At 43.2% G+C, this 25,082-nt stretch overlaps 1 protein-coding gene across 4 annotated transcripts in view; it reads left to right on the top strand.

The window, feature by feature from the left end:
- Positions 1 to 314: 314 nt before the first annotated feature.
- The window catches only part of LOC126272516 (arrestin domain-containing protein 1-like), a 151,775-nt gene continuing 127,007 nt past the window's right edge, over positions 315 to 25,082 (top strand). For 2 of the 4 annotated variants that reach the window (XM_049975421.1, XM_049975419.1), the window contains exons 1-3: positions 418 to 602; positions 676 to 801; positions 1,818 to 2,044. In XM_049975421.1, the coding sequence (XP_049831378.1) occupies positions 488 to 602; positions 676 to 801; positions 1,818 to 2,044 (468 nt within the window). In that variant the 5' untranslated portion in view covers positions 418 to 487. Of the gene's footprint in view, positions 603 to 675; positions 802 to 1,817; positions 2,045 to 25,082 lie in introns of all 4 variants that reach the window. The other 2 variants (XM_049975418.1, XM_049975422.1) reach the window with 2 other exon arrangements.

Here is a 25,082-nt window from a genome sequence, read left to right as displayed (position 1 = left end):
TATGGCAAACGAAGGAGAACAAGATATATGATACACATGTAAAGAAGCAAATAATTAACACGCGGTGGTCAGATTACTACAGTCGTAAGGAAAAGCAACTATTTGTTTTGATGCTACTCCTTTTAACTTGTGTCGAAGTCAAGAAACGAATCTGGAATGCCTAATCTTGCTGTGTTGTATCTTATAATCAGTAGCATCGATGGGAAACACACATCATAAATTCATGTGAAAAAATCAGAGAAATCAAACTATCTTGTTGCCTATCTTGATTTTTATTGTGAGCTTCCCAGAGGCATTGTAGTTTACAACAATCGTCAGTGATGTTTTGAATAACCGCGCCTTAACAATCGGTAGGGGCGGCGAGAGTCGGAGAGTTAGGTGAAACGTGATTGGGGAACCCTTCAGGTGGTAGGGCGCTCCAGTCGAGTAGCACTTCGCTGCGTATGTTTAATCTTGCGAGACACTCAGATCTGATTTATTTGAGAAGATGCAGAACTCTAAACTCCAGATATCGTTATCGAACGCTTCGAAAATATACTTTCCAGGGCAAGTTGTACGCGGTGAAGTGGAGCTATACTTAAATGAACCGCTGAGCTTCTCAGGTAAATGAAGGGTAATGTAAGGGACAATGTTTTCCGTGTGAAAAATTTAAATAAATCGCTTTTTATGTTTCAGTCATTATAACATCTATTTCTGGAATTGCCACCATTAAAACACATGGTACAGAAGGTAGCCCTCAACGGAATAAACGAGTTCGAGTATACTTTGAAAAGGTTTTCCAGTTCTGCAGCCTCTCTGATGGTAAGAATCATTTAAGTATTCATAAGATATTTTTAAGAAAAAGAAAGAAGTGATGCTTCCGCATTTGTTGAACTCTTGCTCACCATTGTTTGGATTAACCAGTTTCGCTCGTTGAACCGGACTATAAATTTCTTTCGTATTAGTGTAAGTTAATTTGTCAGAAAAATGTTTGTTAGAAGTACAGTCTAGAGTGTGACATTGCACCTTCCACCCTCACAGAAATTTTGCCTTTGTTGAACGACTGATCTGTTGCGTAGCTCGAGTTTGAGGTTTGGTTGAAAGGTGATTGGCGAAGCCAACGAATGTGAATTCCACATAAGGTTTTGATAATAAGAGACTGGCCTGTGTATGATTTAGTTCGTGCCATATGTAAACTTACTTTGCCATATTCAATTCACTTTTCGTCATAAAAACAAAAGTTGAAAGGTAAATTCATAAAACACGAATTACATAATGGCAAGTATTTTGATACATATTTTGTACACGTATCTAACTACCTAAACCGCGAGGAGAGATCACCACGTAACTTTTACCACAGAATAGCTCTCATTGTATTCGAGTACTTCAGTCGGCGGAATTACTGTATGAGAGCTTACACACACTATTGTAAAAATCATGATTAGACGTTGAAAACATCCTGTGTATGCGACACTTTCCCTTTTGGGTACATCAGAAAAGTGCCGGTACCTGTGAATAATTTACTTTTGGCCTAAATGGTTGTAATTTTTGGACGTATTGATGGTCATTCGATCTTCTTCATGACGTGAATGAAGAATTAGATTTCCTTGTTTATGTTCAGAATTTTTTTCATAGGTATCATAGTTAGCCCCACTGAGTTATAGTAATTAGTGCATCGAGGGGTAACGTATGTGGTAATTGTTCATTCATACAGAGCACTATCTTTTCTTTTTTAAAATACATTCTTTTATTAATTGTTAAGGCACATTTTTACTGCTTCAGTTTGTAAAATTTTGATCAGAGAAATTATAGCAATTAAGTCCTATTTTTTTCCACAGGAGTAAACAATAAAAATCCACTTTGGAATGAAGGATCACATAAATATAATTTTACATACAAGCTTCCAAAAGGCATCCCATCCTCATTTGAATCTCCTGATGGCCATGTGAGGTACAAAATTTGTGCCTTTGTTGATGCTGCCGAGACACAGAACCAAAACTTGACAGATATGAGATTCTTTTGTGTCAACAGTGTCTTAAATTTAAATGGAATCAACAAAATATCGGTGTGTATAACTCTGTTGATGTTGAATATACTTTTGCATTTTATTGGACGTTTCAGTACTGGTAGGGCTACTTAATGAAGAAGCATTCTATTAGAGATCTACTTATTAGTTACTTTTTCATGCTCTTCATTAACTCAGTGTGCCAGTGCTTCTTCTTTCTTTATAGTTCAACTAATGGTGTGTAATAATGTCACTTCAAGTATTCTACAAGGTAAAAGATAAGAAAATGACAAGCTGTATAACTGACATTTAAGTCTAGCAAGAACTACACTGTACCTTTTTAAATCAAATTGGGTAATAAAGCCTACATATTTAACATTTGACTACCATAAACAATACACCTAAAGACAAAGTGCCAAGCACTTGTCCAAGAAAAATGCTACAGCCTATATGTTATGTTAGTAGGCTTACTGTTAAATCTCACAGCCTAGTTAGCTACACTGTGAAGGCCAGTTGTCAGTAACAAAGAAGTTTAAGTGTTACTACAGCCTTTAAGTTTCATTTAACATGGTACTTCAAACTTTCATATACACAGTGCCCCATTAACTGCTTTTTATGTTACTGACATAATTGCTATAATGTGTGTGGCCACTGTTATCTAAGGAATTATAAAATCCATGCTATTATGAGGTAAAAGGAATATGCCTTCTGCAACTTGTACTATATATGGGAGTGTTCATGTGTAGTTCCATAATGTTGTCATGACTTGGCAACGCATGTAACTGGATACTTCCTTTAGCCAGTAGTCTTTTGCTACACTTAACATTAAGCAATAGTGCATATTTATGAATGCCATATATTTGTTAATTTTTGACATTGGCGTGCCATTTGTGTGGCTATAATTTTTTGTCGGCTATATTTCTATATATTTTTGTAGTAAATCATATTCTTAATCACTGATACTACAAAATTCTAAATATTATTTTGACATTATCTTTGTAACATTAGAAGCATCTGCCATGAAAAAGAAAGTACTGCATGAGTAATTATGGTGTCTCTTTGACTCAGAATATCACACTATACCTCACTGATCTCGTAATGTCTGTATCTGTAGTTCCATCTGACAGTATTAGTAACTTTACTTACTATTGCTTGTCCACTTAACTCGATGATTTACTGGTGCTGACAGAAGCAGAAAAAATTGGCAGTAGGTGAAAGATATTCATTTATCTCCAAGCTTAGATGCATAACATTGCTGTGCACAATGTTGAGGATAACAGCACCAGCATTGTCTGAAGCAGATGACACTGCCTTTCACCTCTCCTCACTTGGCAGCCGTACTTTGGGACCAAGACATGCCTCTTGCTGTTCCAACAGTCACTTGTGAATTATTAGCTTATCATAGACAAACAGTACAGATGAGTATAAAGCAGATATGACTTCCTTTTTTGTCTTCTATTGGAATTTATCACTATATTTTCATTTGCTATGTTTCCTTGTTGTAGTTGATCATAGTAACAGGATCCTGGAGAGAATTTATCTTGCCAATACATTAAAATATTTCTTTCAGATATTTCCTCAGTGCACTGAAACTGTTTTCTCCTCTTCACAACTTTATTTATTTAATAAGTTCTGTACAAAGCAGAGTTCCAGCTGCAGGGTAGAGTGCACATCCCATTATCAGTATCAGTACCAGTTTCTACACAGCATTCTGTTTAATGTTTTCTCACATGCTTTTATGAAAAAAATACTTAGTGTTGGTGTGTGTTTCTGTGTTGACTAGTGTCTCTTTACTTTTTTCTGAATGTTCTTGTATTTTTATGGCACTTACATTGTATGAGCTGACTTTGTAGTGTAATGTTAGCCAAAGGCAATGTACCAGCAATAATTAAATTGCTTCTAGCAACTTCTTGGTTGAGTGTTGTATTACTTGTATAGACAAATGTTGATTAAGTATGGATAGTGATTGCGCTTGTGTACAGGTGCAATAGGAATTGGGCACCGTCTGTCAGGAACAGTTGGAAGTTGTGGTGGCCATTCTCAGCAGCCTGCAGGCTGCTGCCCTGGGCAGCAGTGGCATTGAAACATTGAGTGTAAAAACTGTGGCTCCCGTGAAGCCTAAAGCATTGCTTGGGATCCCCTGTCTCTCAGCACTATCAGATGCGCTTGATCTTGCCAGTCCACATTCACTTGAGTGTGAAAGACAGACATTGATGGTGCCATGAATCTGTGGAAAGTTGTTACACCATAAGCAGAAGAAGAAGAAGGATGGTCCCTGAACCTAGGTGCAAATGATGCCTCATCTTTTCTGACTGGAGCTAATATTCCCAATAGGTCTGATTATGACAGAGGGTGGGTTTGGTGGTATTAGGAACTCCAGCATTAGGCAGGTGATGAAGTCATTTAGGGAAATAGGAGAAAGATCATAAAGGAATGCTAATGTCCACTATACATGCTTGCCAGGGTGTCTTGCCCGAGATGGGGAAGTAAATTATGGCTCCTATTGGGGCAAATGGCATCCGCACCTAGGTTCAGGGGTCATTATTATTATTCTTCTTCTTTTTATGATCTAACAACTTTCTTCCATTCTGCCCTCTCCAGTGCAGTTCTCTGCCACTCCCTGACCCTGTAAGATATTTTATATCACTCTAAGGGATTTTATATCTCTTTCCACATCATCCATCTACCATTTTTGTGGTCTTCCTCTCTGTCTTTTTCCAGCCGGCCACAATTAAAAACTTTGTAGTCGTTTGTCCAGTACCCACCCTAAGGACAAGTTCATGCCAGGCTGTTCTACTACTTTTTTTTTCATTCTTACACTGTTAGCCCCTTGCATGAGGCAGTCCAGCTTGGTGTTCGTTCTAGACCTCCAGAAACCACTGCTATCCTGAAGTGCCCATAGATCTCGCACAAAACCCTGTGTGCAAATATCCTGAGCTGCTGCTCATCAGTAGTAATTAGTGTCCATGCTCACATCTGTAGGCTACAACTGCACTCATCGTGAACTTATAAGTTTGAAGTTTCTGTTGCCTCTTTAATAATATAGAGACCAGCAATTTCTTAAAGTTTGGAACCACCTGTTAGCACTTAGGATGTGCTGTTTTATTTCAGTTGACATGATTTTGTCCTATTAATACTAGAAACCAGATAGTCAAAGTGCAGCACTTGTTCAGAATTGAAACCAGCTGCTGATAGTTTATCTAAGTTATTATTTTCCTTCCTGATATATTTGAAGCTTTTGAATGGCTGCTTCAAGAGTCAGATTAAATAGCATTGCAGAGAAGGACATCTTATCTGATTTGTTTATTGATGCTAAACTATTTGCTGAGTTCTCCATCCACTCTCACTGCAGCCTTGGAATGAGCCAATGTTGCTTAGATAATTAAAACATACTGAGATGGTATACCAAGCAGTAGCAAATCATTTAGCATTTCTGCCCTATCAAGGCTATCGGAGGCATGCTGGAACTCTACATAGCAGTTATGAAGCTCAATATTATTCTCATATAACTTTTCGTATATTCCCTCAGCACAAATATCTGATCTGTTGTTTGCCAATTAGGCTGAAATCCACACTGGTATTCTTCCAGAATCTCTTCTACATATAGAACTACCCTGTTGTAGGTAATTCTACAAAGAACCTTACAGGTTACATTCAGCTGGGTAATTCGAATAATAAGTCTTGTCTCTTTTCTTATGGATTGGTTGGGTTATTCCAAGGTCCACTCTCTGGTCCATATCAACTTGATGAGTTTTTGCTTTCACTTATGGAGACCAATTCTCCCATTTTTTTAAACAGTTCTGCGGTTATTAATGTCAGTTCCTGGGCTTTGTAGTTTTCTGATCAGTGCAATACCTTCTGTATGTCTTCTGATGTGAGTTCTTGTATCTCATGCGCAATGTAGCAGAGTAGCTGCTCACCCCTGATAGGACTGCCCTTCAGAATTTCCTTGAAGTATGTTCTCCATCTATCCAAAACATCTCATCTATCTGTCAGCTAATTTCCCTCTTTTTTCCTTGCATGCTGTTTTTTTTCTATATTCTTGGGATTCTTCTTTAATTTTCTTATAAACATCTCTGCTCTTATTCCTTTGGTAGTGCTCTTCCATCTCCTCTCTTTCCCCTTGTAACTTCACTTTTTTCCCCTCCTATGTATCTTTGCTGCCTCTATTCTTTTTTCATTATATAACACCTCATTTGTTCAGTCTTTCTTGCTTTTCTGTTCCACTGTCTGCCTACATACATCATCATACCAGTCTTCATTTCTGTCTCCTTGTCTCCAACAGTATTTCATATGCATTGTCAAATGGCATTTTTTCATCATCTTTTGTTTGTAACTCATATCTCAATCTGTTCTGATACTCTTGTACAGTAAACGTATCTTTCAGATGTTCCATATTCCATTTCTTTACTCTGATACTATTTCCTTTGGCAACCATGGCAAGTTTATGCCTCATTTTGGCTCCTAATAGGTAATGGTCAGAATTGTAATTAGCTCTTCAGAAAATGCGTGTTTACCCTGATCAGATGCCCATCTCTTCAACACCCACATTTGGTCTATTTGGTTTGCTTTGTTTGTTCCTGATGTTTTCCAGGCTCCTTTGTAGATTTTTTTTTCCTTGAGAAACAGGTACTTACTGTAATTTGTTGCAAAAACAAACTGGGCAAAAATCTTTATACCGTTATTACTAATTTCATCATGCAGACTTTCCTTACCAAACATGCTGCTGAAAGCCTCTTATTTGCCCAGTTTGGCATTATACTCACCAAGGACTATTTTTGGGCCATGTTTAGGTATTCCGTCACAAAACCTCCTGTAGATAATCATAGAATCTATATATCTACTATGTCTTCATTTGATTCTACTGTTAATGCATATACAGCTACAAAGGTCACATTGTGAAATTTGCCTTTGATGTGCAGAGTACATGTTCTTTTATTATGTGGACTGAAAGCAATAACAGATCTATGCATATCCTTGGAGACTATAAATCCAACTCCATGCTCCCCTTGTCTTTTGTCTTTTCCTGAATAATGTAGGGAGAATTTATGCTTATGAATCTCACCCTTTCTTTTCCACCTAATTCCCAATGTGTAACAACTCCGTTTCCATAACTTAGCATCTCTTCCACAATACTGTTCATAACTCCTATCTGTAGCAGTGTATGCACATTGCAAATTTAAGCATCAGTACATCCACATTCCTGTTCCTTGAAACAATTCTTGTAAGGGCAGTCCAGCATTCCCTATTAAATTATCACAATGAATGACTTTTTACAAGGTGGGGGCGAGTCTGAAAGCAACCTCCAACCTGGAGGACCAGGCTTTCACTTTGACGACATAGTCTATAGAGGCCCCCATACCCTGTAGCGTAACACACTTCTCGCAAACTGCATCAACATCAATTAAAAAGCAAGATAACTGATGGTCTTGTGATCACAGTTAAAGCTTAATCAAGATTAAGTTGTCTCTGCACTGCACCCACCATTGAATGTTGGCTAGTGAAACATGTTTAGCTAACAGGGAATTTGACTCCATGTGTTACAAAGGAAAGTGCCCATTATACATGCAAAGCCAATGATAATTGCTGTCCTTGGTACTTGATGCGCTCTTTTCAGTTTGTTATCATAATGTGGGTATTGTTACTGTGCTGTGGAGAACAGGAAAAGGAGGCCTAATTTCTCAAAATTTCAAACTGGCAACGTTGGCTGGTTGGTTGTAATTTTATAATGCCATAAAATGGACTGGTGCTGTGTTACGAAGACTTAGGACTCATCAATGGCTTGAACAGTGAACAACCTGAGACATACAAGTAGAAGTTATTCTTTAACTAGAATCTTCATCCCATTTTTTGTTTTAAATTCTTTATCATTAAACTGTAGTGTCTAATGTCAGTTCGCACATGCATGATACCCATATTCCTGTTGTTGCATTGACTACCTTCACTCTGAAATAACATGCTTCATCACATGGATTTTGAGATTAAGATTTCTTTTGAATGGAAGAGGAGATCTTTTCAGAGATGCTGATCCCCATCAAAAAAGATACTTTCTGACAAGGCACAAACATTGGCAATCCATGCCAACCAAGACTAGGTATAAATATATTTTATACAACGTTTCATAAGAATAAAAACTTCCTGTTTGTGAGTTGTGTTTACTTTATGATGTGGACCAACTGGTAGGTTAAGATTACTAGCCACTGGGATAACATTCCAGACACTGGCCTTTGCAACAAGAATTGCAGCAAATGCACCATTTATAATAAATCAGATTGACTACTGCATATGAAACTTCTATTAAATTAAGAGGAAAGACGCAGAACCTGTTAGAAAACAAAAGGTGAAAAAAAAAAGAGAAAAAATTTATAGGGAGGTGGACACAAACCTATTACCCTTCTCTTCACAGTTCACAGTGCTATCAGTTAGGCTATGACTTCAAAAGGGTAATCATCTCTCCAAATCGATATACATGATGTAAAGACCATACCTACAAATGTCATTATTTGATATTTAACTATTATAAATTGTAACAAAGTAATGCACTTTTGATAGATCATCATTGTGTCGTAGCATTGGAATCCACTGTACCAATGACTCCATGAAACCCATCCAGTATGCTGAAGCCATCTATCACAACATGTAATTCTGTTCAAGAAGGAAACTTTATGTATTGTGCAGGCATTGCATGATCATTGATAATTCTTTGTGCTGTTTTATTCATGTGCATTAGCACTATCACCAGTAACAGTATTAAATGCACCAGCTGCATATGCCCTTAATGGCATAGAAGTCTGTTCATGTGTGAGACAGGGTTATTCCAATAAGTAGGAAATTTCAACCTCTTGTTAATTTGATCTAATAACGATCACATTGTCTCTTTTGAAAGACAAAATCTCTTACCAGATTTCCAGTCCCTGTAATCCTTCAAAGGATTTCCCCTTTCCACAAGTACTCAGCACAGTTGTGCCATGATTTGTGTGGTCAATATACAATATGTTTCATCTTCTGTGCCAATTAAAACATCAAAAGGTGCCAGCATCTTAATATTTTAACCGTGATTAGTTAAACGAGCCTCCGATCTTGGTCAACTTTAACCATGGTCAGCTTCCTTGTTTAACTTTAACCAAGGGGGGTGCAGTTGAATTTTACATCAGCCGGGATTTAATGCCAACAAAACCACAGTTAAACTGTTAATCAATGTTGGTGCAGTCAGCCCTTTTTCTGACTCCTCCACTGGCACCAATTTGGCTTGAGCGACCTTGCCAGCAGCTACACTACTGCTGCCATGACCCACAGCTTCTTCAAAGCTCACAACCCCCCCTCCCTGCCACCCCCTCCCACCCCACCTGGCACATAGGATGCCTTTGACAAGGTTGTATCCTCTGGGGTGGGGGTGGGGGGGTTTGTGCAGTAGTTTGAAGAAAGCACAGATCACACGTCTGCTAGATGTCTAGCAGAAGTGAGCCACAGAACGAACATCCAATGATTTTGACAACCTCCTTTTGTGGAATCTTAGGACACATTCTGAGCTAAAAATGATGCAGTATCTCGAACAGAATGACCTCCTCATGCCATCCATCACGGAGTCCAAAAATATTGCTCATGCTAAACTTTTAACTCTCACTTTTGTCACATGATATCATGTAAGCCAGAGCCTGACCAACTCGGTACAGAAGGAGTTTGATTCCTGCACTGGCCAGCAAGGTCTTCAGATTTACCAAAATTGAAGAGGTTGCCGGGAGACTAGCATGTCTTCATTTGCCATTCACTGCAGTTGATGATCTCTGGGATGGATGTGAAGCAGCGTGGAATGATGTATCCATATGTCTCACATAAGCTCAGCATTCGAACAATGACTTCAGCCCAGCACCTAATTTTGTGATCGACATGCATCTTGTTGCGGGCGATGTACACCCACCAGGACTGCAACACGATGCCTCTCACTCGATGATTCCGCCGATTTTGCTGGATGTTTTGGAGCCTGCAACAATAAGTGAAGTTAGGAGTGCACATGACTCCGGCTATCAAACACCTTTGTTCCCACCACATGTGCTCTCCCTCATGGACGGTGCAGTGATCTCTCACAGATCTCCGTACAGAGTGGGACCAATGCAGATTTCTGCAAATGCTTCGTTGGACAACCTACTACTGTCAGGACAACGATTTGCCTCGCTACAATCCGTGCAGTACCACGCGGATACCTACCACGCGGCCAGAACTGCTTCGTTCACAGGTCTACCTCCTCAGCATCCGACAACGCCCGCGCCTGCCTCAGTTCAGCATCAGCACATGCCTTCCTACTTCGATACCTTGGCCTGCAACAGGAACAATAACTTGTTATCTGTGCCTAACCTCCGTCCCACTGATACGCCTCAGTGTTTTGTGCCACGACATTCACCTTATTCGCACACCGTTTTGAGTGGAGCGACTATGAAGAGTGAACATTCACACATTCCATCCCATGTTCGACATCATTTTCCACACTGTGCTTCTGGACAACCCGCACCTCCGCAGCCTCCCTGCAACACAAGTGGCCCAGGCTATGATCATACGTCAAGCTCTCCGCGGACTAACACGCATTCTCAAACTTTGAACTTTTTCTCACCTATTGCCACTGTGCCGGCTCCAGTCGAGTGCCTGCTACCGTTCTCGGCACATCTCGCAATGTGTTGAGCTTCTGCAACTGCAATCGACACATTACGGTGTCTCACCCATGTCCGCCTTCCATGCTGTGACGGATTTGTCACAACGTGTCACCTTCACACTTCCACCCGAACAGCCGTCATTGCTACATCCCCTGGAGGCACACTCTCCTGGAATACTTCAGCGACAATAGCACGAATCAAGCAGTGCCCCGACGAACTCAACTCAACCTGTTCTTCTGAACATTCTACAACGCTTACTGACACTGCCAGCACTTAATCCTGACAGAGCAACAACCTGGTTCAAAATTGTGGACGAAGTGTTCGACCAGTACAAACTCGACGAGTCAACCAGGTTTCTGTGCCTCATCACCCACCTGCACGAGCAGGAGGACTTGATTGCTGACCTGGTTGACACCCCGAACTCATCTACCCGGTACACTCTAGCCAAAGAGACAGTTCTATGTCGGCTTGCACGCTCAACTGAAGCAGCGATATGGCAAGTGCTCCACGTCGAGCAACTAGGCAACGACAAACCTTCCCAGTTTAGGAGACGGCTACGTGCCCTGGTCAGCGCCGATCTATTCTCTGACACAGCTCTCCTCACCATCTTGTCAGATAAACTATATCCTCACATCTGTTTTGTTCTGGCTCAAAGGTTTCCTGAACCTGTCGAGCAATGAGTGACAATTGCTGACAAGCTACGTGATGCATCACTGCTCTATTTCGCCAGCCACTGCCTACCTGACAAGTCTCAGGTTCAGGCTCATCACCCTGCGGCCAGACACGGCTGGGGCCATACTGTGTCGATCGTTCCACTCGGTCTAGGAAGCAGTAAACAAGCAACTGGAACATTACCGGCTCTGCCCACGGTCACGCCACCTCCTGCAACCGAACCTGCTGCAGCCACCAAACCTCAGCCACCACCCCTAGCAATGAATTTTTCGCAGGAAATCTAACCGCACTACCTGTGCTGTTACTTCCACACACGGTTTAGTGAGGCAGCAGGGAACTGCAGACCACCCTGCTACTTCCCAAACACCAATCGCAGGTAGGTGTGGATGCTGCCTCCTGTGCACAACATAACAGGCACCCCCCCCCCCCCCCCACCAAGTGCTCCGTTCTGTCTAGGAACAACCAGATATTGTGGATGACTTTACATTAAAGGCATTTCGTCGGTATACTTTTTCCCAGTGAACACAGGCACCGATGTTTTGCTGCTGCCTATGTCCTTAGCATCGTCAAACATCCACCCTCATCATACTTCACTGCAGCTGTGAATTCAACTAAACTACAATGCTCAGGTTCAACATCCCACGTTGTCTCACTCTCCACAAACTGCAAACTCTATTGGACTTTTTTAGTGTGCGAATTTGACAAACCTATACTAGGCATTGACTTCTTGCGACACCACAAACTTTCACCGGACCTAGTGCGAAACACCGTGTTTCATGATCCAAGACTCACTTCCCCTGTGCTCCATTGAACAACCCCCCCTGCCCGTGATGACACATCAGTCCAGGCTCATCTCATCTCTGTTGACGACGTGACAAGAACCCATGCACAAGTGCTTTGTCGAGCTTGAACACTTTGCTCGCCTACGCAAGACAAATGTCGAGCTCTCCCCTCCGGCTCCACGAAACATAGCTCCAGCTCTCCGATGCAGCAAAGGAATTACAGACACTACAGCAAGGACAAAGCAAGGTCATTAAGTGCGCCGAATCTGCTTGCAATCCCAGCAGTCGAGCCTCCGTGTGTTGACCTCCCACTGCCTCTCGCAACAGTGCTGTCAAGACTGCCGTAACGCGTACTGACAGTTCCGCAGGGCCATACCCCCCTAACATGGCAGCATTTGACACTCGGCCGGACACAAGTGCACATGCAAGACGAGCATCACATGTTCTCGAACTGATGGCTCCTACCCCACCCCTCGCGGACACGAACTATGCAACTTCAGCTCCTGCGCACCGCTGTGCGACCGCCACTGACAACACAAACAGTGCACTCTCGCCAAGCATTTTGTTCGCGGCCGTGCTGCCACAGGCCGTGCCCTGGGACAGTGGACTCACCAATAGCTCATGAGCTCTACCGAGCTCACCCGACCATGGTGCCACTGCTTCGGGCCGGCTTGTCACGCTGACACCTGGGACACTTTGCCGGCTCGGCTCCTGGCGAACCTGCCAAGTGGCTCGAACACAACAACCACGCCTCGCCTGCCCGACCACCACACATTGTAAACAAACCGCCTCCCACGCCGCCGGCAACATTTCCATTGCCACCAACGGCACCGTTCACAAGCTTCGCCTCACGCCAGATCCCCCAATCTTGAGTAAACCACGTCGACTTTGTCCCGAGCGCCTCTCCGACCTTAAAAATCAGATTTCTGAACTACTAAGCTCCGGCATCATTGAACCCTCTGCCAGTAGCTGGTCTATGCCCATACATATGACACCCAAGAAAGACGGATCCTGGCACATGTGCGGAGACTACCGTCGACTAAACACACGTACAATTATGGACACCTACCCTATACCCAACATTGCCGACTTTACCAGTTCCCTCACAGGTGCGACCATGTTCTCTGTCATTGATTGCAAACGGGCCTACCACCAGATCCCCATCTCATGGCACTTGAAGACATCGAGAAGACAGCAATCACCACTTCGATCAGGTTATTTCAGTTTCGATTCATGTCCTTCGGTCTGAAAAACGCAACCCAGACCTGGCAACGCGTCGTCTGATGAAGCGCTATTTGACCTAAAATTCTGCTTTGCATATCTTGATGACATTCTTGTGTTCAGCTCCTCCATCGAGAACAACATGTGCAAACTGTTATGAACACTCTCGCAGCTGCAGGCATCGAGACCAATCAGGAAAAATTGCAGCTACATCAACCCGCTGTTACTTTTCTTGGTTTTCGGGTCTCTGCCGACGGCATTTCACCGCCCCCTGAGAAAGTACAAAGAATATTAAACCTATCCAGACCTTCGTCATTCATAGAGCTCCAGCACTTTCTGGGGACAGTTAATTATTATTGCTGACATCTACCTCGGGCTGCAGAGATTCGGGCTCCACTGACAGACGCCTTGGCAGGCACCAACACTTCTGGATCTCGGCCCGTTCCATGAACCCCTGCTATGACTGACTCTTCCACTACCCTCAAAAATCTTCTTGGCGAGGCCTGCACCATCGCGCATCCTCATCCCAATGCGCAGCTTTTAATCACCACAGATGCGAACAATACTGCCATCAGTGCTGTCCTTGGCCAGACGATTGACGGCCAAACTTCGCCTCTGCAGTTCTTCTCATGCAAGATCACCAATTTGCAACGGAAATATTCCATGTTTGATAGGGAGTTCCTCTCTGTCTAAGAAGCAATCAAGCATTTTAAGACTGACATTGAGGGACACCCTTTCTATGTTTTAATGGACCACAAACCCCTGGATGCGGCTATTACAAACCCGCCAGCTGATCCGCCTCCTTGCCGCTTCAGATACATGGACTTCATATCTCAGTTCACCACCGATGTCAGACACATAAAGGGTGCTGACAGTATAGTTGCTGATTTCCTTTACAAGTCGACGCCGTCCATTTGCTGTTACACCTCTCTGAATTGCCTAACCTCCCACCCGCTGATGAGGAAACACAGAACCTGATTTCAGACTCTACTTCTTCACTACACTTCGTCTGCACCACCTTCCGGGGCATTTCTGGTTAGATCTGGTGCGACAACAGCACGGGCACATTACGCCCCCTCATCCCAACCATGCTCCGTTGAGCTGTCTTCAACACATTGCATAATTTAGCCCACCCCGGTGTTTGTCCGTCCGCCCACCTCGTAGTGGAGCACTTTGTGTGCAGAAATGTCAACAAGGACTGCCAGCAATGGGCACACTCCTGCGTCACGTGCCAACACTACAAAGTACACAAGCACACTTCATCCCCCCTCGGCGCCTTTTCGATCCCTCCTGGGCATTTCCAGCATATTCATATTGACATTGTCGGCCCTCTCTCCCCCTCTGACGGCTTTTGTTATGTTCTCTCATCTATCGACCGAACAACTCGCTAGGTCAAGGCTGTCCTCCTCCCCAATATTATGGCAGAAACTGTTGCTTGAGCGCATTTCGGATGTCCAGCTATCATCACGACTGATCAGGGCAGACAATTTCTGTCGGCCCTGTTCAACCGGATTTGTGACATTTGCGGCATCCGACGTACCCGTAGTAAGATTACAGGACATATTGGGACATATTGAAGTATTCGATACTGTAGACTTTTAGGGGATGTCGATACAGATATGCAAAATGTAAAGGGAAACTTTGGTGATGTTTAAATATTGTACTGTGTCAATATTAGGACATTTTGCACAGAAAGAACAAAAATAGAATTAATGTAAATATATATTAGTGTTAGTAACCTATTTTCATTCAATTTTGTAATTATATTTCATTTTGTAAAAGAAAGACTAACTGTTTGCTGTAGCTCTGATTAATTGTATAAATTATCAGTTTTGAGCTAAATTATTTCGTATAATATGGACAAGATACTTTTAAAAACTCACCAGCTAAAGAGAAAGTCTGTAAATGAACGTTTAATGCACACTTCTGGAACTTTCTATGGAGAAATTCTATATTATGATCGCAAAAATACGAAAACTTGTGAAAACTGTTTCATAACCTAATTTCGAAAGACGATTTGTATCAAGAAATATTGCTAAAAAGATTTATTTACGTTTTGAAACACGATTTAAATCCTTTTACATATAAATAGTTGTTCTAAATAACTCAAGAAATATCCAGAATCAAATGTCAAGATATTTCTGGAAACATCGGTACAAATCTGGTGAAGGTTATCCAGAAGCTGGTAGAAAAATGTTATAAATTCTATTTGGAAATTATGCTTGTAAGAATTTATATGTACTGATCCTTTTACTTACTTTAATCTGTACTAAAATTCTGTAATGTCTAATTTAGTTTTAAGTCGTGAATTGCTATCGTATTGTAAACAAAACATTGTCAAAGACTCTCATTGTTTGGAAAGATATTAATACACCTAGGATTTGTCAGTTGCCAGTTCGGATATGCAGTGCGGTTAGCTCGGAGAGTCAGTTGTTGAGTCTGTGAAGTCTGTCAGTTCTGTTTTGTAAATAAACGTCTGTAATGAAGAATTACTTGTTGTCGTCAACATGAACTCAAGACATTTTGCACGAAGCAGACACCTCCTAATGCAACGTTTTAATTTGGTTGAGGAAGCTGGGATCGCTATAAGTGCAAACAAATTGAAGTGGAACATATTAATTTGGTGTTGAGGAGCTGAAATGTTATACCGTACCACAGCATATCACCCGCAAAGTAAGGGGCTAGTAGTCGAGCACTGGCACTGCACATTCATGGCGGCTCTTCAATGCCACGACTCTCTTTGGACGGTGGCCCTTCCCCTTGTGCTACTCGCCATTCGTGCGATCTTTAAGGAAGACCTCAAAGGCACAATAGCCGAGTTCGTATAGCCGAGTTCGTATACGGCCAGAACATTGTTCTCCCTTCCACTTCTCTCCCTCAGTCTGACTTACCTTCACTTGTGTACTGCGTCAGACGCCATTTCGTCAACCTCCATATCCCTTCGCCCACCAGCCATTCCCGCCCTAAGGTTCACGTCCCGAAATCTCTGGACAATTGTGAGTACGTCATGCTCCGAGATGACACTGTCCGTGCTCCCCTCCAACCTCCATATACTGGCCCGTACTGAGTTCTCCGGCCCTCAGCCAACACCTATGACCTCCAGATGAAAGATTCAGCTGTTACAGTCTCTCTCAACAGACTTAAGCCTGCTCATGTCGAGCCTTCTTCTACCCCCCCTTCAGGCCACGACCACGCCACTCACTGTCGTGGCTCACAACGCTCCGACCACTCCCTCCACGTCGGACTTACACACTTGATCAAGTGACTTCCAGCTCCAATCGTCGAGCTCTACTCCAAACTCGCCCTCTACTCCGGTCTGACGCGCTCCGTGAGTGACCAAATGCTCCCCACGTCGAGCTTACCTATGATCACGCCCTCGCCGCCGGGCCCTCCGCTGGTCCCTTTGACCTCTCCACCGTCGCCTGCCTCGCCCTGTCGAGGTTTCTCACGCACCCTCACCAGGAATGTGCCCTCGCTCGAGGTGTTTGTGCCTGTTCCCCCGGACATAATCGACGACATTTCAATAATACTGCGCAACCATACACTGTTCGTCGTGTGTTTCTCTTCATCCAGTGCTCATGACACAACCTCCAACATTCCCTGCCACCTGGTTAAATGTTCCCCTCCTGCCCGACGTCGACCTGGACATGCTTTGTGTCTTCACCACGGGCACCAGAGACATCGTCGTCGTCACTCCATTCCACCCGCAAACCACTGGCCTACCTGTCACCGCACGCCCGGCTTGCTTCAACGATCTCCAGGTTCGGTGGCCGAACCTTCCTTCACTACATCTACCCACACAGATCCCTGACGACACTGTCGAGCTGACCGTGGCCCGGATCCTGTGGACCACCCATACTGACGACTTAGTCAACCCCCCACCCTTCAAGAGTACTCCATACTGTGGGGGAGGGGGGGAGGGGTGCTATGTGGCACTGATGAGGTCAACACCAGCATCGATATGCGATCATCTTTGGACTCAGAGCATTGTCTTTGGACTGGTCCGCCATGTTCAGTTCTTTGTGAGCCATGCATGTGTTTAGGTGAATAAATGAACTACTGCTAAAGGGGTATTGTGTTGTGTAACCAACCCAAACTTCTCCCTCACGTTCAACACACCATTTTGTGAATCTTGAACATGGTATTTGCTATTACTAGCTGAAATTTATTACAGGACATGGTTATTCTTTCTCCTCTAATATTTCTACTACCAAGCCCATATTTTACCATAACCCTTTCTTTTAATCCTTTCCCTACAACCTCGTTCCAATTTCCCATGACTATTAGATTTTCATCTCCCTTTGCCTACTGAATTCCCATTTCAATATCCTCATATATTTTGTCTACCTCTTCAACTTCTGCTTGCGACATCGGCATGTATATCTAAAGTATTTTTGTCATTGTTGGTTTGCTGTCATTTCTGATGAAAACAACACTATCACTGAACTGTTCACAATAACTCACTCTCTGCCCCCCTTCGTATTCATAATGTGTCCTACTCTCAGTTGGCCATTTTCTGGTGCTGTTGATATTACCCTATATTCATCTGATGAGAAATCCTTGTCTTCTTTCCGTTTCACTTCACTGATCTCAAATATATCTAGACCAAGCGTAAGCATTTCTCTTTGAAAATTTTCTAGGTCCCCTACCAAATTCAAACTTCTGACATTCCACACCCAGATTTATTGAACATTACCCTTTTGTTGGTTATTCAGTATTTTTCTCATGGTCACCTCCCATGTTGCAGTCCCCTCCTGGAGATACAAATGGGAGTTTACTCCAGAATCTTTTGCCAATGGAAAGATCATCATGATACTTTTTCACTTACAGGCCACATGTCCTGCGGATACATATTATGTGTCTTTAATGTAGTGATTTCCATTGTTCCCTGCACCCTAATACCATTGATCATTGCGGATTCTTCCAACTTTTAGAGGCAGTTTCCCACCCCAAGGACAAGAGAATGCTCAGTATCTCTGATCCTCCAAAACAAGAGTGACTTCTTATGCCAGAAGTCGTTGACCACCATAGCTTATGATTTTTACTCAAAATTTAAGCAGTGGTGAGGTTCAGACGTGTGCCTATCAGTCAAAGATGCTACTCCCTGCCCAACCCCCCCTCCCGTCCTACAAGGCAATCACAGGTAGGGGAACAAATTATGATATTTTTACCGCATTGATATAAAGCACAATATGTAACAGGTTTTCATGAAATTTACGTGCATGTATAATGTAAAAGAACATGAGCATAGAACTGAGCACACAACTAGTGGTGCCTTTTGAACACACTAGTAGTTACCCGTGTTCAATTCCAAAGTTATGATCAGTACCTTGTGAGGGTTGAACTCATGACCTTTGGATTCCCTCTTCCCCAGTACTGAGTATCCAAGTCATCAGCATCTGCTGGTAGGGATTCCCCCTATCCCGTCCGTAGGGGATCAGTATGCTCCAGGAGCCTTCAGTAACTGAGTCTCATACCCAGAACGTCCGAATGTGCAGGATGGTCCGTAAATAATGAACCCAAGTAATTAGTGAAGTGCATCGTGTACTTCGAGTGGTGACAAAGCTGCATGTGTCATAATCAGTAGGGACCAAAAGTCCAGTGTATTTTTGTGTGCATTATGAAACATGTAGTAAAGAGCCATGCGTTTTGGCCAGTTAATGACACTTGTCTTGGCTGTTGCGAAATATGCTCTAACTGGGTACAATACATCTTCACGAGGGATGGATTCCAGCAGTTGATAACAGTAATGCCAGTATAGGTTGTGTGAGCCACCAGCAGTCACTGCAAGTCAGGTAGTGCACATCTGAATCAACAGCTTTGCATCTCAGATGGGAGGAGTCATCTGTCAGATAAATGGAGTGTAGCCTCTGATAGATAGTGAATTCCCCATTCACCACCATGTACCACAATTAATGCACTGACATAGGTAAAAAAGGCATGTGTAATACACACCATCTTCCAGTTAATTGTGGGGTGCCACAGTGCGACCGTATTGATGGGTCGTTACTGTTGGTAAGGCAGTAGTAGTCTTTTGTGTTGGGTATCTGTGTCAATTGCAGGTCTGCTACTAAGTAAGCTGATGGCAATCATGAGCTCTATGATGTGAGCGAGTGACTGTGAAATGTGTCCTATGGAAACCCATGATTATAGAGAGCATGTTGCCACTTCCGCTGCCATAATTAAACCACTGCCGGTGGGTAGAGGTCCACTGGCGACACTTAGTGCTGAGAGAGAGCGCTTGCTTGCAGTTGTAGACATGAATTAGACCGATATCACCCGCTCGTTGTGGTAGTGTCATGGTAGCATATCAGACTTTAAAAATGAGATTGGCACTCATTAAATGTCCATATGCTACTTGAGATCTGTCGATCATCGTAGCTACCAAGGGAAGGACATGCGTGAAATATTCAGTTTTGAGACAAGATACTTGTTGATATCTTGTGTTCATAGGAGTATATGCATTCCATGCAGTTTGTTGCTCTGTATCAGAGAGTGTGTCTGGTGTAGTAGTAATTAGTACATGTGGCGAACACTACTTTTTTATTTATTTTTTTATTTATTTATTTCATGTTCCATATATCCTGGAAGTGAGTGAATCGGAAGGATATGGAACGTGTCAAATTGTACGTAGTTCAAACATAACTTGTATAAATACATACAATAAAGATACAATGTAAATAAAATCAATAGACAACAGCACAATCAATAAACAGAAAATTGTTTTTCACATATTTAAGGATAAGTATTTGTGTGTGTGTGTGTGTGTGTGTGTGTGTGTGTGTGTGTGGAATGTGTTTGATTGTACACACCTGAAATATATCTTACATAAATGCAACAAAAAGATACAATGTAAATAAGATACCAACTAAACAACAGCACATTCAATTAACAGAAAGTTTTTGCTTCATATGTTAAGGATGAGTAATATACACAGGAGTCAAGATAAGTTCACTATTCCAAGGGAAATACAGGAGTACCAATAAACAATTTTCATACGCCTATTCAAAACAAAATTAATTACACTATTTATACAACACTTGCAAGTTTAGTGATTATATACATTTTCTTTCACATATTCATTAATTCTATAAAACAATTTCTCTTTCAGGTACTCCTTGACAGTTTATTTGAATGCTAGCATTCTATTGTTAAGGCATTTAATGTGTGGTGGGAGAGCATTAAACAGCTTAATACTGAAGTATTAAGCTCCTTTTTGAATCACAGTGAGACTTTCGAATTCTGGTCCTTGTGGTGTAGTCATGAAATTGGCTGTTATCTTTGTAGATAGAGGGGTATTACAGACAAAGGTCAACAAAGAAAAGATATACAGTGAGGTGGTGGTAAGGATCCCCATCTTTCGAAACAAGCATCTACAAGAGTGTCTGTGATGGACACCACTCTAGAGAACAGCACCCCCAAGCATTTTAAGTGTGGGCATCTTATCAAATGGCACTGCTGTTTGGGGGAGACCGCCCATACGAAAATCCTGTACTTTGTCTCTTTCTCATGATGATGATGGTCTCAGTGGAAGTCCCGTAGTGTTGAAGCATTTGAAATGCTTTGTGTATTTCAATCCTCTGATCTAACCAGGAACACTACATCATCAGCGAATACACCACAAAGGAAAGTCACCTCCCATCTGCAGATGCCTTTCAATCATCAACGTAGACCACTGTCCAATAACAATGTGGCCAGACTGGTAACCGTGTTCACCATAATGCAAGAAAGCACCTCATAGATAAGTCAAAGGACCACCCCTGTGAACACCGGAGAGAGTCCCATGCATCCCAAAACCATGCGTAGGAATCATGCTGTTACATCTCAGTATGCTTCTAACACTGTATGAATGTTGTTGACACCAACTAAACATGTCTGATCAGTGTGAATTGCTTTCTTGATAGTGCTGTCGGGACGCACACGAAGGATAAGGGTGAAGATCTTGTAGTCAGTGTTGAGGAGCATGAGTGGGCAAAAGCCCTTCCACCGACAACCACCACTCTGTTTTGGTGTTGGGATCATAATGCTGCCCGTGAATTCTGTGATGACAGTGAAATCTGGGCAGGTCAGTTCTTCAAACATTGGGTGCCACTTGTTGTGCACGCCATAAAAAGTGCCGTAGAGTGCCTAGGTTAAACCATTTGGCCCTGGTGATTTGTTTGTGGTCCACACGCCAGAGCCAGTGTCGACTCATTGAGTGTGATGATGGGCACCAGCAGGGTATTGTCAGGTGACATGACTCTAGGAGCAGACAAATCGTGCAGTGCCTCTTCGTAATCAAAGGTTCTTCGATGTAAAATGTCCCACAGTACCAGGCGAACATGTGTGCTATGTCTCTTTGTGTCATGGTGTACCCATATGTCTCCGTGTTGATCATTGTGAAGAGCTGACATTAGCTGTGGTGCACTTTATGATAGACTGACACCATTTTAGTGGGATTTTGTCCCTCACTCTCACATGGATGTGAATGTCCTCTAGCTGCACCACTGTGATGCAGAGTAGACAGACTTTGATGCTTCACAAGACCAAATGACATTTGGATGACGGCAGTTGCAGTACAATCTCGTGTAATGCTGTATAGTAAAACTCCCGTGTCAGTCTCTTCCAGCTTGATCTGTTTCATCCATATGCCATAAGAGTCTTTCAGAGTTCAGGTTTGATGTATTCTAGCCACCACTGCAACACGGAAGCGTATGTGGGCAGGCGTCTGAAACGACTGCGCCATGTGTCAACAACCACTTGCCAACATGCTTCCTCATGAAGGAGGGTGACGTTTAGCATCCATGGGCCTCTGCTGTGTTGGGTGAGTTGACAGAGCAGGGTCGCAGTGCAGGTATATGCCAGATGATCTGTGGAGGCTGTTGGCCAGATTTCTGTACTACTGGTCGCTGTGTGGAGGCCATGTGAGACAAATAACCTATCCAGTTGAAGTAGAAGTTCACATACCAGTGCGCGCAGTGCCAGGAACAGGATGTGACGTGTTACCAAGTCCTCAGGCTGCATGACATCCACTATTTCCCTGTAAAAGTGGCACCATCTCCTTCAAACAGAAGACATGCCTGTCACAATGGAGTGAAGTACTGGAGGGCATATACGAGGGGGGATCCAAAAGAAAGCGGACTCCGAGGGTGCTGCCACTCGTAGACATAGTGCAGGGTTCTCACGCTAGATGGTGTTAGTAGAGACCTTCATGAAACAGCTGTGCAGATGGCGTTAGTGTAGAGCTGAACGTGCAAGTGTGGTATTGTGTTTCTCTGACTGTTGGCGGGTTACCTCTGTGAAGTTGTTATGGCAACTTGTTGTTTGTTGCTTAAAAAAAACTGCAACGGAGACCCATCAAATACTTCAGGAAGCTTTCCAGGAGGACGCTATGAGCCGCACACAGGTTTTCGAGTGGTTTGGGCGCTTTAAACGTGGTGAGATGTGTGTTGAAGACCAAGCTCGTTCTGGACGCCCTTCAACATCGCAAAATGAGTAGAACATTGAAAAGGTCCGCCAAAAGGTCAACGAGGATCGTCACCAAACGATCGACCAAATTTCAGCAGAGACAAGAATCAGTTGGAGCTCATGCCAGCGGATTTTGAGTGAGGATTTGCACATGAGACGTGTTGCTGCTAAAATTGTTCCGCGCCTTCTCGCACAGGAGCAAAATACCATCTGCATGAATGTGTGTCAGGACTTGAAAACAGAGATTGCACATGATCCAAACTTCTTGAACAAAGTCATTACAGGGGATGAGAGTTGGTGTTATGGATATGACTCAGAAACCAAGTAAGCGTCAAGCCAGTGGAGGACTCCCAACTCTCCCAGACCAAAAAAAGCAAGGCAAGTGAGGTCAAATGTGAAGACGATGATCATTGTCTTTTTTTATGTTTGTGGAATAGTGCATCGGGAATTCATACCCCCTGGCCAGACTGTTAACCAGCACTTTTACTTGTGTGTTTTAAGGCGTCTGCGACAGGATGTGAGGAGGAAATGCCCGGAACTTTGGTGATCAGGTGACTGGTTTCTGCATCACAATGCTCAGCACACACGGCCTTACAAGTGACCTACTATTTGGCATCTCTCAGAGGTGGTCAGTCGTTCCCCACGTTCCGTATTCACTGGGCCTAGCCCAGTGCGACTTTTTCCTATTCCCACGAATGAAAAAAACGCTAAAAGGGGAGCTTTATGACGATGTGGAGGCGGTAAAAACAGCTTTGCCAAGGGCACTGGACAATATCAAACTTGAAGAGTTCCAAACTTGCTTTCAACAGTGGGAAAAGAGACTTGACAAGTGCATTGCATGTAATGGAGAGTATTTTAAAGGTGACTGAAGTAATTTTGTAAAAAGGTTCATCAAGAAATTTATTATGGCAACAGTTTGGTTTCTTTTGGGTCCCCTCTCATATATGTGGCAGACCGTGCCAACTGTGACTGCTACATCTCGCACATTCAACAAGTACGTCAAGTCAGTCGCTTTTATGTCGTCGCGGAGAAGGGTGACCGTTCTACCTGCGCCATTCCCAGACAGCAGGTTGTAGGTTGTTTTACCATAAAGGTCAAACTGCAGCTCTCCTGGAGAAGGACAATGTCCAAGTCTGCCACTCTTATCGTATTGTGTAATATGCAGAGCTTGACGGTGGAGTTAATACCGTTGATAGACTGTTCCCACACAATAGGATTGAGACATCTCATATGCGGAGGGCAATGCGCTAGTGCAGGCTCATGGCAGAGTCGGAACAATGCATCCAGCCAGCTGCATGACATGCATTACTGTGCTGTATGGTTTCCCAGCAGGGAGGGCCCTCCAGAATTAACGCCAGCTATGGGTGTCAGAGTAGCTATTGCTGTGTGCTGTGCGTCATCTGCTTCCATGTCGTCTGCCTAATCACTAGGAGAGGAGTGGGAGATCAGTGGTGGCTCACCGCTTTCATAGGAGCCCACACGTTATGAATCCGTGCTTCCAATCCTGACAGTGATAGTGGCTGGGTGCCCTCGGCACTGCAATGTTCAGAGGCTTTCCGAACTTTTGCACCATGTGGGGCTGGGGCGGTAGCATTACTATCGGTGATGGAACTCATAGTGGCTCGAGGTGGTATCAGATTTTGATCATCCATCATATCATGTCGTACTGCCTCCACATATGATAGCAGGGTCAGTGTGGATCACCGGGGAAGTTCCACATGGGCACCTGGATGGAGCATTGCTACAGATACTCAGATTGGACATGGTCCTCCTGGCTGCAGCCTGAGCACGTTCTAGTTGCCCATCATACATAACAATCAAGCGGCAGCCTCCAACGAACACTTATGATGGACTGTGCTTCTTAAATTCCATGCATAATTGCCTTACCCCATCAGGTATGTGGTACATTTCCTAGGTATTCTATTTCTCTTTAGTGTGGCTTAAACTGTACTATATGGGTACAGCACGTCAACAGTGAGGGTGGCAGGAACTTTGAACAGGAGTTCAAAGATGGGCATTGTATGCACCCCCAGATAGGTATGGTCAACTGCAACATTGTTCACATTACCATCAGTGGGGTAGAAATGGAGGGCATTGATAGATCGATGGAGGAGTCTGTCACGGGCTGCTTAGTCAGTGACTTTGAGGTTATTGTGCTGGATATAATAGACAAATGGATGCTTAACAGTTTTTGCAGTTCTGTATGCATTGCATCTCGAAGAAAGCATTCTATTCCATGGGCCATCGGTCTTGTGTACGGAGTGTTGAACATTAGTTTCATTGTAGCTTGTCAATACAATAACACTTATATGTCAGTATTACAACTCACTA

This window comes from Schistocerca gregaria, chromosome 5 (genome assembly GCF_023897955.1).
Source record: "Schistocerca gregaria isolate iqSchGreg1 chromosome 5, iqSchGreg1.2, whole genome shotgun sequence".
Taxonomy (NCBI): domain Eukaryota; kingdom Metazoa; phylum Arthropoda; class Insecta; order Orthoptera; family Acrididae; genus Schistocerca; species Schistocerca gregaria.
This window is presented reverse-complemented; position numbering and strand designations above follow the sequence as displayed.